This window comes from Alosa alosa, chromosome 15 (assembly GCF_017589495.1).
Source record: "Alosa alosa isolate M-15738 ecotype Scorff River chromosome 15, AALO_Geno_1.1, whole genome shotgun sequence".
Taxonomy (NCBI): domain Eukaryota; kingdom Metazoa; phylum Chordata; class Actinopteri; order Clupeiformes; family Clupeidae; genus Alosa; species Alosa alosa.
Window position 1 is genome coordinate 26,514,762 of NC_063203.1, and position 17,101 is coordinate 26,531,862.

At 44.6% G+C, this 17,101-nt stretch overlaps 1 protein-coding gene across 1 annotated transcript in view; it reads right to left on the reverse strand.

The window, feature by feature from the left end:
- Positions 1–9,332: 9,332 nt before the first annotated feature.
- dscamb (Down syndrome cell adhesion molecule b) overlaps positions 9,333–17,101 on the reverse strand; it is a 164,304-nt gene continuing 156,535 nt past the window's right edge. Inside the window, 3 exon segments of the mRNA XM_048264534.1 lie at positions 9,333–11,316; positions 15,104–15,406; positions 15,769–15,966. Coding sequence (XP_048120491.1) covers positions 10,913–11,316; positions 15,104–15,406; positions 15,769–15,966 — 905 coding nt within the window. The 3' untranslated portion in view covers positions 9,333–10,912.

A 17,101-nucleotide genomic window follows, 5' to 3' on the forward strand; every position in this document is an offset into this window, starting at 1 on the left:
AGCATGGGTCTAAGCCCTTGTTATATTTGGGTCAAACATTCAGAGATCTCTCAAGGTGTGCAGCCTCAAAGATACACACAAATGAGGACTGAAGCCAAGAGAGACGTTGTAAAAGAAATCTAAATTAGTAACTCATTTCTCATACATTTTATGAGGCGACACTTGACACAAAGTTCATTAAGTACATAAAATAGACTGAACTAACCCGATTACTCATACACTTCAGACACTGAGTTCATAATTGTCCCCATGGGATAGCAGCATACAACTATGGTACAGTTATTCAAGTTCCACTTGACGCCTCCATAGCTGCCATGGCAGGGGGCTCTTCTGCAGGAGTGAAGAGTAATGAGGTATTAATGAGATCTCCGAAATGAAACATGCTCTCCCCGTGGTGCATAGCACAACAGATGCTGACATGTAGATATTCAGAACGTTCTTCTGAACCAGTGAAGAACGGACAGACAGACTGCCAAACATACAGTACATCACACAGGGAAACACAAGACCTGACACACAAATATCCCGTTCCCCGGACTCGGAAATGGCAATATGTTGATAAGAAACTGTTTGGTAGGAGCTCTACCACCACCAGCAGACTGCTGCTGGGTTTGATAGCGCTCAGCATTCAGGAACAATTTGTCCCATTTTAAAAGGCCTTGGTCTGCAATCAAAATGAGCATTGAACAAGGGAGTGTTCCTCCTGCAAAAGAATTACCAGGCTTCAGTGGGCAAATAAAATGCTTTGTTTAGGGCGACTTGTGTGCTGGAATTGGAACACGTTGTACTTTCCCCATGACAGCTCTCCACCAGACTCTTAGGAGTGTATGGGCTGTTCAGCCCTGGGGCACAAAGCAGGTACTTCAGCACAGTCACTACAGCAGGGCACATGGAGATCTGGACTCACCTGAAAACACCAATGAGCTGTCAATTCAACTTTCAAACAATCCAAATGAAATTGCTTTACCACTTACATGATCAGCTTCAGAAGGGACCCAAAGGACGTTTTTGGATATTGCACCAGTACAGTATACAAAGAAATGTACTACATTGTCTACACACACATAAACACAAACACATAAACAGAAACAGACAGAGGCTGTTTATGGTGTACAATTATTGTTATAATTCAGTTCTATTTAGTCTGTTAATAATATTGGTCTTTGTTTAAGGCTATTCGATTTTACTACTATTATTTGTTGTTTATTGATGTTATTCTATGTTACTTTGAACAAAATCATTGGATAAATATCATAAACATAAGCATAAACATAAACAAACATAAACATTTGAACTTTACCATTCAGAGCAGATTACTGTAACTGCTTTGAAAGAGTTCCTTCATCTGCCTCCGCACTGTAGTACCAAACTGGGACAACTGCTACCACAGCATCGACTGCAGGTTGGACAGCCCACATCTGACCAGTGCAGGGAGCCCATGGAATGGGGCTTTTCAGGTGACTGAGCACAGGAAGGGGAGATATAGACTGGGAGAAAAAAAATCTATAATTTGAAAGTCCATTTAATTCTCTCCAAACCCCAGCACAGCATTTACAGAGTCCCCCTCAGGTATGGGCAGCCCTTACATGGGCACTTTGAGGACACACACACACACACACACACACACACACACACACACACACAGCAGTCCATTTCACAGGGGGATATTATTGGAGAATTAGCTAATTTAAAAAACTACAGAGTAAAACAGATTCTGAGGAAGGCTTTGCTGGAGAAGGTGTTCTAGTTTTCCCCAAAACATTGTGTGTGTGTGTGTGTGTGTGTGTGTGTTCCTTTTTTCACTCTCTTTCACTCTGTATGTGTGTATGCATGTGTATGTGTAGGGGAGGTTTGAATCAGTGCTTTGTTTGAAGACTATTTTGTCAACACCAGAAGAAACCTCTATTAAAGACAAACAAAAAATAAAATCCCCAGCACAAGGCAATTTACGACAGCGATTCCCAAAGTTCTCTGACACGGCAGAATAAATCCTCTGGCCGAACTGGCCAAGCCTTCAAGGTCAAGCTTTCTCCATTCGTGACGAATAACACACAGGGGTCCTAAAAATCTCCCAGTATCAATCTCTGCAGGCAAACGGAAGTTGTTAAACGGGAGGGGAAGTAGAGGGCAGACGTTTGGCCCCGTCCGAATAACGTCTCTTAGGCTAGGACTACCCCGGATCCGCAATTGGACCGCTGCGTTTGAATAGTCCCTAAAAATAGCTTTAGAGGACTAGTCTATTTTTTCCAAATGTATACGCTGCTATCAGATCTAATGTAGCCAGGTCCATTGATTATAGTGGAAGCTAATTGTTGCAGTAGACGCTCCGAAAACGCAATGCTCCAGTTACGCGCCTGGTGCAGCCTACCTGTTAGATGCACATCCAATATGGCTAAGTGGCTACGCATTGTACCCTGAGGGAGAGATTAAAAATCCTCTTTAAGTGCCCCTGTGCAGGACTTTAACTAAAACCCAAAGTCACAAAAGACATTTCCCAGACTGGGCTCAATGAGAATCCTGAAGGTTTCCCAGTGGTGACACAGAAACACCTTTAGCGCTTATCCAGTCCAAGATCAGCTAGCAATGCAGAGGCAGATTAAAACAAAACGGTAACAGGACTGCCCAAGACAGAACTATGGTCCGCAAAGGCGCTTTATGACTACGCTATCAAACGCTCAAACCTACTCATAGAACGTTTTAAAGCGAGATTAATGCGGCTCTTCACCAGGGGGCGTGGGGGTGGTGTGCGCTGGGTAATATGCCTTGGTGCTGCATATTTGACTTCTGGCTTCAGGAGCGTGCACAGTGCACAGTACTCCCAGCAGAGCTGTAGCAATAACAATTAAAAGGGCCTAATGAAGAGCGATGCAGGGTGGCCACGCAGGTCCAATCAGGGGCTAGCAAATCCCATCCCAAGCTCAATACCTCTGCGACGCAATGGGCAGCCACTATAACTCTTGTGACAGTCTGGTCATTGGGAAGGACTCTTTTTTTTCTCTCTCTCGCTCTCCTTCTCTCTCTATTTCTATCTCTTTCTCTCTCTCTCTCTCTCTTTCTCTCCCACACCAACCCCTTTCACGCTGTCTTCTTTCTCTCTTGCTCTCTCGAAGTGCTTTATTTATGAGGGCAGTTAAAAACCGCAGAGCGAAAATCTGTGTGTAAATCTGGCGGCGTGAGGGCTTAATTTGGTGTGCACTTCGGGGACCACGGGCTTAAGTGAAGGCAGTGGCGATGACAGCGGTTCGTCGCCGGTCAGTGATAAATCTGAGGCTGCTTCTTTGATTTGGGATCCATCTCCAAGGCTCTGAAGTATGTGGTGCAACTGTATCGTGCAGTAACACTACTCGCAATCTGTTTCACAAGCCCGACATGAGCTTGTCATAGATTAGAAGATGGCCTTCCCTGTTGGTATGTACAGTCTAGACAGTCAAATGAATTATACTAGTCACTGACTTGGCAGCATTGAGTCTTGACAGCTCTGAATTTTGAATCCAAAAATAGGCTTTAGTAATTGCTTTAAAAATTGCAAACAAAATAATTTGAAACATTAAAAAATATGATAACATCAAATTACGAAACATTTAACATTTTAATTATGAAAATAACCAACAATGATCCCATAACCCGGTTACATGCCTGGAATCGCACAATGAACACGGCCTGTGGCAGAGTGTGATGGCCGATCTGATTGTTGTGTGATGCTGGTGATGGCTGATCTGATTGTTGTGTGATGCTGGTAAAGGCTGATCTGATTGTTGTGTGATGCTGCTGGTGAGTGGGATGGCTGATCTGATTGTTGTGTGATGCTGGTGAGTGTGATGGCTGATCTGATTGTTGTGTGATGCTGCTGGTGAGTGTGATGGCTGATCTGACTGTTGTGTGATGCTGGTTATGGCTGATCTGATTGTTGTGTGATGCTGGTGATGGTTGTGTGATGCTGGTGATGGTGGTGTGATGCTGGTGATGGCTGATCTGATTGTTGTGTGATGCTGCTGGTGAGTGTGATGGCTGATCTGATTGTTGTGTGATGCTGGTGATGGCTGATCTGATTGTTGTGTGATGCTGGTAATGGCTGATCTGATTGTTGTGTGATGCTGGTGATGGCTGATCTGGTTGTTGTGTGATGCTGGTGAGTGGGATGGCTGATCTGATCGTTGTGTGATGCTGGTGAGTGTGATGGCTGATCTGATTGTTGTGTGATGGCTGATCTGGTTGTTGTGTGATGCTGGTGAGTGTGATGATTGAACTGCTTGTTGTGTGATGCTGGTGATGGTTGAACTGATTGTTGTATGATGTTGGTGAGTGTGATTCCTCTGCTCTTACCTGGAAGGCTGCAAAGAGACTGCAAGAACTCGAGTGAGACCAGGTGAGTGAGTGAGATCTGGGCGGTGTCTGTGTGTGTGTGTGTGTGTGTGTTTATGTTTATGTGTGTGTGTGTGTTTTGGGTCCTTCCTCCCAAAACTGACTGAACATCACATGTGAGCAGGCATGAGTGGTGCATACGGGGCAGATGTGACAGAATTGGTGCAGAGTGATGAATCGTGATGAATCTCCTCAGTTGGGATGACTAATCGGCCCTCTTCGTCATCTCTCATTAAAGCAAATGAATTCTCCAGTCTGCTGAAGGGACTGGACCAGCCCCCCCTGCTCATTCAAAGCCTGTAGCTCAATTGACTTTCATCCATCTGCCTCCACACTTCTGCCGTGTATGGTCAGTGGCCTGACCTGTGCTGGTCAGTGGATCCCACACTCCCTTAAATAAAAGCTGCCTTGGTGCTGCTGAGGGACTGTTTTTCTGTTCTTGTCAATTTTGTGAAAAGCCCTCTCGCTTTTTCTCAGCTCACTGAGTCAGTTATGAGGGTTAATCTGCTTAATCTGTTTTGTGTGAGTGTGTGTGTGTGTGTGTGTGTGTGTGTGTGTGTGTGTGTGTGTGTGTGCGCGCACACGCATGTGTTTGTGTGTGTGTGTGCGTTGCAGGGAGGCACCATTCAGATGTCATTAAATTCAATTATAAGACTGATTGAACTTGCACACCCCCGCAAACAGCCAGGCTTCTTCCAGAGCTTTCATGCTCGGGTGCTAATTAATGCGGAGGTCCAGAGGACCGACTTCTGTTGAGGCAAGGTGGAGAGAGTGCAAAGAAAGTGCAAATTCACACATCTTCACTCAAAGATGGGTCCCACACACACACACACACATACACACACAGAGGGATTCCAAAAATGCAAAATAAAATATGAACATACATTTCATCGAATGGAGGCTATTTCATTATGGATTTTTAGATGTTTTTTTCTGTTTCTGTTTCAGTAAACAGAGCCAACCTAGTTACTGTAGTGAACCCCACGCTTCTCCCACGTGACGTCCACTTCTGAAAACCCTTTCTTTCTGTCACACAGGTGTTTTCCAATCAAGGCAATTGTAACAGTGTGTCTCCATCCATCTTTCCCCATTTTCTGTATTCTGTTATCATGAAATAGGTTGAGCTGACATATTTGTGTGTTGTACAGACATTAATGCTAAACCTCTCTCTCTCCACCCAGTGAATGGTGACATCTGCTAAGTAGAGACATTGTATAAGAAATCACATCCAGACGCAAGACCTCAGTGTGAAGAAGGCTGTTGTTGTTTGGACAGATCTGCTCCAGGTTTGTCCTGGTTCTGAGGAGTGTTGCAATTTAAGAAACATGGCAAAGTTAAATTTCAAAGATTTGGTGTAAACATTCAAGTTTAATGGTAACCATTTGGCCAGCTCCATTGTATGTTTGCGGAGAACTACCTCCTTCAACTGTTTGTATTTGCAAACGTTTGCAGAGAACTCAAGACAAACAAAAAAGTGTTTGCAAACGTTTACAAGCGATCGCCTATGTTTGGGAACTTGAACGCACCCCTGGTGCAAATGCAGAGCAGAATAAGCCTTTCTTCCAGTGGCAAGGTCGCTGCGCTGAAGCTACAATCTAATTAGAAATGGACCTTCAATCCGCTATGAGCCGTGATGTTATAAGGTGGCTTATTTCCATCTCTCTTTTTTATCACTCCCCATCCCTCTCAGTAGTACAACATTGGTTCTCCCAAGGCTAGCGGTGTAATGACAGAGAGAGAGAGAGAGAGAGAGAAAGAGAGAGAGAGAGAAGTCCTCTGCAGGAAAGGGAGGGGAGGGGAGTGCTTATCTTCATTTCTGTTAATGAGGAGAGAGGCTTGGCCCGAAACAATACCCACCATGACCTTTACACCGAGGGATTACAGTTTCTCTGCCAGGCGCAGAGCTGGAAATATTACACTTGGTTATCTGGGGTATTTCTCTCTGTAGGATGGGCGAGGGGAGGTCTAAGACTCACCGTGTGCATATTGCCTGTTCTATATCTCCTCTTGGGAGAAAGGAACTCGCTAAAACATTCTGATATTATAAACTCACACTTGACAAGACATTGATGAAAGTGTCTGTGTAAAATGACATGAAGGTAGTTTGGCAAAGTATACATGATCATCGCTGTAAACATTCCTTGTGTTAGTTAGCAGTTAGTCTGCTTTTGAATCATTGCTGACATGCATATTTGTATACTTCTGTAGCTTATACGTTATGGTTTAAATGTTCAGCACATACTATTGTCAAAATCGACTTACAAAAACAATTCCACTTCTACAGTAGCTGTGCTCCACACACTCGGCTGAGCTCAGCGAAGAATGTCACTGATGGGATCAGTCATGTGTGCCAAGCAGGAGGGCACGAGGCAGACATGCAGAACAGAGGGGTGATGTGTGTGTGTGTGTGTGTGTGTGCACTGCAAAAAATGAAATCTAACCAAGTGTTATTAATCTTATAATAAGATCAAAAAATCTATTTGGTATTGTTTTTAGTATGAAAAAACTTACCTAGTGCTCTCTCGAAAGATCATATTGACCTAATTTAAGAAGACTTATTTTAAGGAGTCTTATCAAGACAAATTTACTTAACGCACTGGCAGACAAATTTGCTTGTTTTTAGGACAAATTTGCTTAACGCACTGGCAGAAAAATGTGCTTGTTTTCAGGGTGAGATGTCTTAATATAAGTCAAACTTTTCTTAAATTAAGTCATATGATAAGGTAAGTCTCTTTATACTGAAAACAAAACAAACTAGTTATTTTTATCTTGATATAAGACTAATAATCTTGGTTAGATGTTATTAGATAAGCAGTTTTTTGCAGTGTGGGGGGGAGGGGGTCATCACTGGTGTAAGTCATGGGTGAAGAAGAGGCGATGAGCTAAACAAACCATAGGAATGCTGTCTGTGGTTTGTGGTTGTCTGTGTCATAGCATGTCACTCAGACCTATTGAATTTCATAACTCTACAAAGATGTTTTTCAAATCTCTGCACATGTCATATTTCTCTTGTCTGACAATTCAAGCAGATTATCATGGCAGTGTGAAGAAAACAATATTTATAGTTGATATAATATTAGTATATTAAGGAAAATGTTTTGCAAAAGAAAAAAAACTGGGTTGTGTGAGGTAGTCAAAATCCGTGTCCTTCTAAGTAAAATCCCAGGATGCAACCAGTAGACTGCCTCAAGGTGTCTTCCAGCATCTTCATACTTGACACCAATCCAATCTCACACCATCCCACACAGGCAGTCACATTCACAGGTTGGTCCTCAATGTGTGTGTGTGTGTGTGTGTGTGTGTGTGTGTGTGTGTGTGTGTGTGTGTGTGTATGTTGAGGAAAGGGAGAGGTAATGGTTTTCCATTTTTTTGTGAAGTCTTTCCTCCTGTCAGTTCTCTTGTGTTGGACCCACAGATGAAACCATTTTAGACTGCGATGCTGAAGACATGACAGGAGCTGCCGTGTGAATAATTCACAGCACTCTGAAAGCGCCACTCCACACCGGTCCACTGGTCTCCCGGTCACACACACACACACGCTGCTCACACCCTTGACGTATCCTCTAAGACCATCACCATCCATCCATTCGTTCTATTACTCTGCAGAGGTCCACTGGAACAGTACTGTATTTAAACCGACATTTGTATCACAAGTGTTTTTTTTTATATAATTTTATTTTTTTTTATTTCAAAGACTACACAGCACCATCTGTTGGCAGTGAATGTTATTTTACCCAAACGTGAAAGAAAGAAATGGAAAAAAGAATATTAATTCAGCAAATGATGGTTTTTTTTTTGTTTTTTTTTTTGGAGTATGGCAAAGCCGTTGTTTGCAAGTAATCCTTGACAAAATTGCATCGCCCATGTCTTATATCAGTATTAAGTAAGAACCTGCACTGGTGCAAAGTCTATAAAAACATGGAAAGGAACAACAATCAGTATGAAAAGGGGTATGTGGTGTTCAGTATGTGCTGTTTCAATTCCTGCCCATTGGGAGTCTTTGTACACTGGGGAATAAAACCTAGAACTTTTTTTTTTTTTTTCCGGGCCACACCTGCAAAGTTTCAGCGTATGAAATGAATGACACATCTTATTTGCGGCCAAAGTAACGTTTCTCCCTCCGAGGGTTCTGCTGACAGGAAAAGGTTTCCTCACTTGTGCACATGCACGAGCTCACTGCCTTGCCGCAGTGGCGTGGAGTGACACACGGCACAGGACGGTATCCTGCCGACTACGCCAACAACAACAACAACAACAACAAAAAAAAACCTTCCAGTGAGCTCCAAGAAATCCCTGGTCCACCAAGTCACCTCGCGATGCCAGGGGCTGCTTCTCCACGCGCGACTCTTATCTCCAGCTCACCCACTGCACACCGCATGCCTGCCTCCCCGAGACAACATGATGGCTGCTTCACAGGCTTTCTCGTCATTGTACTGTGTGTGTGTGTGTGTGTGTGTGTGTGTGTGTGTGTGTGTGTGTGTGTGTGTTTGTGTATGTCAGAGTGAGAGGGAGATAGAGAGACCGAAAAAGCAAGTGCAAGTGTGTGTGTGTGTATGTGTGTGTGTGCGTGTGCATGTGTGCAAAATATATAGTATGGTTGTTCAAGTTCAGAGAGCAAACATTTTACAATGTTTTGAGTTTATCCATGCACAGAACTGTGCACTGGCCCTTTGGACACCTCCCTGGCTGCACCTCCAGCTTTACAGATTGTGCTAATTGTCAAACACAGATACAAGTATACTTAATAACTCAAAACAACATGGAGATCTCACACTTCCTCTACCCGGGTGATACTCTTTGTTAACTTCAGGCTGACAAATTTCCTCAAGAAGGCAAAATGTACACCCATCTTCAGTAGCATCATGACACTCGTATAAGAGACTCATAAAGTGCACTAACCCATAGTCTACTCATGGTAGTTTCTCTTCCTCCATACACAATGGTGAATGATATTAGGCTACTTCACCCACTTTTCATGTCATAAGCGTGATTCTTTATTTGTAATTATTCATCATTATTAGTTATTAGTTTCTTCAAAATTAGTCATCAATTCCTTGTCATTTTCCCATTATCCATTGTTCAATACATTCATAATTGTTAGTAATTCAGGATTTGCACTGATCATTAAATTGTTAATGAGCATATTTCATTGTTATTGCTTAATTAATTCGGTTGTATCTGTCAGTGGTTTTAACTAATTGGGTTGTACGTGCTGGCTTGTTAATTTTGGTCATCATAAATCATCAATTTCCACTTGCGGTCACAGTCGTCCAAATCACCTCTTTTCACAGTATGTATCACACAACTTACTCTGATTTCCTCCTCTTGTCTGCCCAGTGTTGGTCAAGAACATTCTAGATAAGTGTCCTTTGGAGTGAACCAACCTGTGTTGGTCAAGAACATTCTAGATAAGTGTCCTTTGGAGTGACCCAACTTGTGTTCTCTGTGGAGCAGTGAGAGGATGGAAACATGAGGAAGCGAGTACCCAGTGTCTTCCTAATCAAAACAAGATGATTGCAAACATGACTAAGGACTTTATTTTTACCAAATCATTTCTCCCTGTATTATCCACAAATAAAAATGATCTCTCTTTATATATATAGATATATTTATATATTATTAACATTATAATAATCCCCTAGTGTGACAAAAACGCTCTTTTTAGGTCTCCAGCCGTAACTATAGTTGTCATATTTTTTTTTTTTCTCAGTCCTCCATGCAGTCCGTGGAAATGTAAAAACATAACAATCTGAGCGGACTGGACAAGTTGGGCGTGAGCCTCTCTATTACTCTTCTTGTCCTCCGATCTCATTGGACGTTGCCATAGAAAACAGCAAGTCAATCATTAATCACACTCCGACATAAAAAAGTAATGAGTAAAGAATGGAATGTTGTCCCACAGAGAAGACTCGATTCCAATTCTTTTTTTTTCTGTTTTTAGATATTTTTTTTCTATTTTATATAATAATAATAATGACTATAGAATTATCCTTGATATAAATTCAAAAGTATTTTCTCTGTCAATTTAAATAAATAATTTTGGCAATCTTCATAATGGTGTTAGTTAAAATAAATGATTAATTGAGTAGAAAATCAAACTGAGAAAGAAAAGGGAGAAAAAATGTGATGAAAATAAGCAGAACAGTATGAAAGAAATATGTATAGAAAGGGATAGAAAGAGAAAGAGAGAGAGAGAGGAAAGAAGGGAAGAGAGAGAAAGAAATCAAAGAGACAGAAAGAGACAGAATCCAAAGCAAACCATCCATTTTTTCGGACTTCAGAAACATGTATGTACAACTCATTTCCTGTGTTTTTGAAAAGTGTTCCTCTTAGCAATAGAGCTCTTTTTGCTGTCCAGTTTTAAGTGCAGTCCCATGGAAAGAGTGGAGGAATCGCGGGGCATTAGGGGGGCCTGGGGCGGGGTAGGGTGGGGGGGTTTTGGGCTGAGGGTTTTTGGACGGGGGTGGGGAGGGTTGTCCTTGAGGGTAGTGGTGGGGGCTTGGGGAGGGTGGGGTGGACAGGTGCCTGTCCACCCGGGGTGCCCCCTGTGTTATACCAGGGTGTAGGACTTTGCGTAAGGGTTGTTGCTCTGTTTGAGGTGCCCTCTGGAGTCCAGCAGGGACTCCTGGGAGCTGCTGAGTTTGGCGGCCTGAGCCTGGGCAAGGTCCCCCGGCTCCCGCTGCGGCAGCGTGGAGGCTGTCCCAGGCTGCCACTGCTGCACCTCTCGGCTGGGCGGCCCCGAGGAGGACACGGGCGTGGAGTCGCTCGGGGTGGGCGCCACCGTGAGGGCCGGCCGCTTCAGCGTGCGGCTCTTCTGCGGCTCCAGGCAGGTCTGGCCAGTGGCCTCGCGGCCCGACGACGAGGAGGACGAGGACGCCGCCGCCGCCGCTGCCACGCCGCGGTTCAGCAGGAAGTCCATGCGCAGGTACGGGGGCAGGTGCACCAGCTCACCACCTGGGACAGAGGAGAGAGAAAAAGAGATGAAGAGAGAAGAACAGAGAGAAGGAGGAAGAGTAGAGGAAGATAGAGGAAGAGATAAAGATACAAGGATACAGAAGAGAGAGGAAAAAAAGAGAGAGGGAGGAACAGAAGAGAACACAAGGAAAGAGTGAAGGGTTAAAATCAATCGCCTGGCCTTTGGACTGGAGTCGGATCTGCCATCTATTCTAGTAGTTAGGGAAACACTTGTCAACAATGCTAACAAGACTCCGAACAAGGCTATAAGAACTAGACTGGACTGGACCAACACCCCCCCCCCCCCCCAATTCAGTTTGAACCTATTCATCCGCAGAGGGGACAATGAACAATGAACTCCTATCTGGATCAAACTTCAGAGGTAGGCACGGGCAACATCGGCTCCCATTTACGCAGACTCCATAGACAGCCTACCTTTGTATTGAAAGGCATTAAAACAGGAGCAGCAACTAACTTTGACATCGTTGGTATCTAAAGCTGAACACAAGTGAGAATTAGTCTTAAAATCAGCACTGGGCCTCTGCCCAGACATCCAATCACCAACTTCTGCCGTAAATTCATCTTGTCTCAAAGGACTTGCTCAGCATATCTCATCTCTGCTCCCCCTCCAAGATTTTTTTTAATTTGATTTTTTCCTTGCTTTGCACAGAGCTACTGGTGTGGTTTAATTTCTGTTCTATTCTTTTTTAATTAATCTGCAACGCGGCCAGAAAACAACCAGCTTGTAATTGGTCACTCTTTACCCACAACACAAAATAAAAACCATACGCGCCTTCATGTCAGACGCTTTATCCTCATCTCCTCATCCTACGGTCGACCTTGGAGAGTATAGCTCAATGGGAGTTAGAGAGCTCGGCGGGCACAGCGTTAATAATTCACTGTATGTCTAATTGGCTTTATTAAGGCCTGTAAATATGATGAATTGCCAGTGGCTTTAATTGAATTAAATATAGATTTAAGCTTTTCTGCTGGAGCTCGTTATGAATTTATTGCACAGAGAAAAATCCATCATCGCAGAGCTGGCCGCGGCCTTGGCTATGCTACAGGTCCCGACATTAGCCTGAAGACAGTAGACAGAAGATCTGGCCCAGATCCCACACACACCTGGCCCAGGTCTGGTCTGCATCTGGCTGGGAACTGGCCTAGATTTGGCCCAATCTCAATCTGATACAGTGTGAAGGTTATAAAGTGGTTTCAGGATTTTTGTTTTATTTTATTTTTTTGTGGTATCTGACAATTACTAGCAAATTGTTATCTGAGGTTTGACGTTGATGCTGAACAGACAGAAAGTTGGAGCTCTTGAAGAGGCATCATGTTGCCCTAGTTTTCTGTCCGTGTCTTGACACGCAATCAGTAGCATAGCGGTCGTAAATGGTTACGTGTAAGAAACTTAGCAAGGCGGTGCTCTTTAAACTGGCAGCAAGACTGAGCTAAGATCAGCCATAAAGAGACTCGGTACGTGAGCTGCTTTATGGTCTTAAGGGCCTGACAAGCCTTGCTACGACTCCTCAGCTTCCCCTCAACAAAACTGGAGCTCTTTTTCACTTACACTCAAATACAATTACGTAAAAGCAGAAGAGTGTCTGACTGACTTGTTCTGTTTGATGAGATTATTTGGCAGCGGATGGCATTTCGACTAGCATCATGCGAATGGTGCCACAGAGGACTGCTATATGCAGAGTTCCTTTTGAAGTGATAAGTAGGCAGACAGCTGTACTTCACTTGCAGAGGAGTGAACATGACTGCCTCTGAAGTGGAAATAGACAGCACGGAGGATACGACTTATGAAAACCAAAAGTGTCTGTGGCAGCTCAGGAGAGGTGCGCATACTGAGTATGTTTTCGGGGGTGAGTTTATATATCCAGGCTATTTCACCTGAGAAGGTGCTTGTTATCATCAACAATGGCGTGGACAAAATCTGCAGATAAAATGTATGCTGTTTGCCGTTATACTGTAGTTCAGACCAACTGTAAGCTACTGGAGGTTCCTACCTTTAGCCAAATACTGCTTTTGTATGCGCCTCAGTGGTTTAATCAGTTGGACATCAAACAAGAAATAACTGTTGATTGATTAGGCTGCAACTGGGTGACAAAAGACTGACCAATCAATTCCTCTCTTTCTGTGTATAATGATGACAACAACAATGGCTCAGTCTGAAAAAAGTTGTCTGCCTCCTTGGGTTGACTTTGGTGTACCCCCTTCACTTGTCTGTGGATGAGCACTGAGGACTCAAACTTCAGACTGTGTCGGGTATCACGGTGAGCCTTTTAAGAGTGGTAAGATCGATGGATGGCATCATGGTCACCCCGACCGGCAGCCTCAGTGAATGCGGCCCGGTTTCCTTCTCATTGTTTGGAGGGGCCATTCAGAGAGAGCCACACTGCGTTAGCGGCCTCGGGACAGACGTCGAAGACAGGAGAGAGAAAAGGACTCCCTCTCCCTGCCGGCTGCTTCATTGTCCGCATCCAAAGTGCCGTTTTGTTTTCGACAGACAATACCCTCTGGAACGAGAGACGGCAGGTAGCCTAAGTTTGCCCTCGTGCGTCGAGGGGGCGAGATCGACTCTCCACGGCCACTGTGTGTGTGTGTGTGTGTGGTTGCGTCCAAACAACAGCACATCAATTCACCATGAGCAGCGAAACGTGAACCCTGGGCTGAAACATGAGGCCTGTCTGGGGTTAGACCAGAACTTCCCTCTGCTCTCACACAGGGCCCAGACAGACAAGCAGGACAGTGTGTGTGTGTGTGTGTGTGTGTGTGTGTGTGTGTGTGTCCTGCAGTCCCACAGGACGAGACAGACAAGCACACAGGCATGCAAAAGAGGCATTTGGTTTTATTGTGTGTGTGTGTGTGTGTGTGTGTGTGTGTGTGTGTGTGTGTGTGTGTGTGTGTGTGTGTGTGTTGTGGTCTTCTGATGTGGGGCAAATAGGGTAACATACGCCCACTGGGAGAGTGTGGGGAGAGACGAGGTCAGCCGAGGTGATGGAACACACACGTACACACACACACACACACACACACACACACACACACGCACTATACTGTATCTCTCCTTCCTCTCCCTCTCTCTATCACACAAATACATGCAGAAATGCATAAAAGAAATGCATAACAAAAAATTCCAAATATTGCTGAATATGCTTTTTGTCTAGTTACCCATGATCCAATCCAATAAAGCATAGCTGCTTCCCTGTAAAGCGTCAGGGCATCCTAATGGAATCTGGCCCAGAGAGTGATTTGATTGGATCCAATCCTTAGCTGCCAAACCCACTATTACGCCCCCCACGTCACACACTCACACGCTCACACACAATAGGTCACACATTTAGTCAGGAACTGGAAAAAATAATAATGGGATACACCTAATAAGGAAAATGGGAAATCAATTGGAAATAAAACGATTTACCACTTTTCAGAAAATAACTTTTCAGAGAATAATACATTCCCATTTTCTCCATTAAAACTATTTAAAAAACAAAACAAAATTGCAAAATCTGTATTAATTAATATGTATATATAAGTATATATCTATACATAATATGTATACAATATGTGTATATGTATACATGTATACATTTATATATAAAATATATAAAGTAAACATTTATATATTTTAGCTTTTACTTCACATATAAAAACATATAAGTTTAAGCCATAATAAATGCAACATCTAAAGCAAAAGCGCACAGGAATGAAGATGAGAAGGAAAGCATGTTCCCGTGACCCGTACCAGCCCATGCGTGCGTGCGTCGTCGGTGCGTCTCACCAGGTCTGTGGGCTTTGGGCACGGCCATGTTCATGACGCGGCTGGCATCCTGAGGCTTGGGCGGCGAGGCGGTGAAGCGACAGATGCCCGACTCGGAGGGCGTGCTGGACGTGAGGCTGTCCGTGTAGTCGTTGGTGCCGGCCGTCATCTGCTCGGACGACGTGTCTGAGATGAAGCACTCGGTGATGGTGAACTTGGCGTGGCGGAGCTGCTCCTCCATCTTGGCGTGCTCGTAGGCCCGCGCCAGCTCCTCGTAGGTGGACGAGGCGCTCTCTGTCGACACCATGCTGCTCCGGGCTCGGTCTGTTGTGTGGAGCAGGCCGAGGTGAGAACACAAATAACAACACACACATGTTAACACAAATAACAACACACACCTATTAACACAAATAACAACACACACCTATTAACACAAATAACACACACACACACACACACACACACACACATATTAACATAAATAACAACATACACATGTAACCACAAAGAACAACACACATATTAACACAAATAACAACACACACCTATTAACACAAATAACACATATTGTCAGGCCCCATTACTAGGCTAAAACATGACTGTTGCTTTGTGGTGACCCTCCCCGCCCACCCGTGGTGATTATGAGTCCTGGCCTGCCTGCCGGCCTGCCTGCCTGCCTGACTGACCTGTGTCCTGTGAGGGGCTGACGCTGTAGCTGTCGCTCTCCTTGTCTACGGAGCCAGTGGCTCGCGGCGTGGGTAGCCTCCAGTCGGTGGTGAGCGTGTGCGAGGAGATGGGCGGGTGCGGGCGGTTCAGCGTCCACTGGCTGGCGTAGCGGCTGCGGGTGGCAGGGCCGGCTTTGGCTGTGCGGCGGGCAGTGGGGTCTGGAGGGATAGAGAGAGAGAGAGATAGAGAGAGAGACAGAGAAAGAGACAGAGAGAGACAGAGAGAGAGAGTGGAGGGATGGAGAGAGAGACAGAAAGAGAGAGAGAAAGAGAGTGGAGAGATGGAAAGAGAAGATGGATGGACACAGAGAGAGAGACATAGAAAGAGAGAGAGAGATGGAGGTATGGACAGAGAGAGGAAGAGTGAAGACAGAGAAGGTAGAGGGATGGAGAGAGAGAGAAAGAGAGAGAAAGAGGTGGAGGGGTGGAGAGAAGGATCAAATGAGGTGAAAATAAAGAGATGAGAGGCACATGGACAAAAGGAGGAGGAGGAGGGAGACATGCAAAACAGGAAAAGATCATTTCAGAAGGAAGTGTGTAAAGAGAGAAAAGATGGGGGGACAGGGGAGGAGGAGAACCAGGAGAAAGAGGGGGATACAGGGGAGATGGAGAAGAGAGGAGAAAGAGGGGGATACAGGGGAGATGGAGAAGAGAGGAGGGGGGGAAGAAGGACAGCGGAGAACAAAACATTAGCGAAAGGACACAAACAAGACGACAGACAAGAAAAAAGAAAACACAAAAACAGTGAGATGACGAGGAGAGGACAGAAAGGTGGCATAAAGGGGGGAGAGAAGAGAGGATGAAGAGAGATTGAAGGAGAAATGGAGAGAGAGAAAGAGAGAGAGTTTGAGACAGGGAGATGGACAGGAGTAGAAATTTTAGGAACTTGAGTAAGACCATGCGGTCATAGCTCTGTCAGTAGACTGCATTAACACCACAGCAATCAGGGCTCCAGTGAAAGCAAAATATCAGTGACCCAATTTAAAACCAAATCGATTCAGACCTTCATTTTTGGCAAAGTCTTAAAATTTCAGTCTTAATAGAAAGTCAGCGCGATGCCCAGGGTTGAAGAGTTCACCCAGATAGCTGCATATGCACTCTCATTTGCTTGGCTTGAGAAAAGAAAATGTGTTAACTAGGCAGGATTGTAATGAATGAGGGAGGGGATACCGTGGCTCAGTTCCATTCTACACTCAGACGCTTTTCAATTCAGATTTCAAATTACAACGGAAGCACCGACGAGGATGGCCTGAGCGTGTCTGGGGAGAGGAAGACGTCAGTGCCAAGTGCGCAG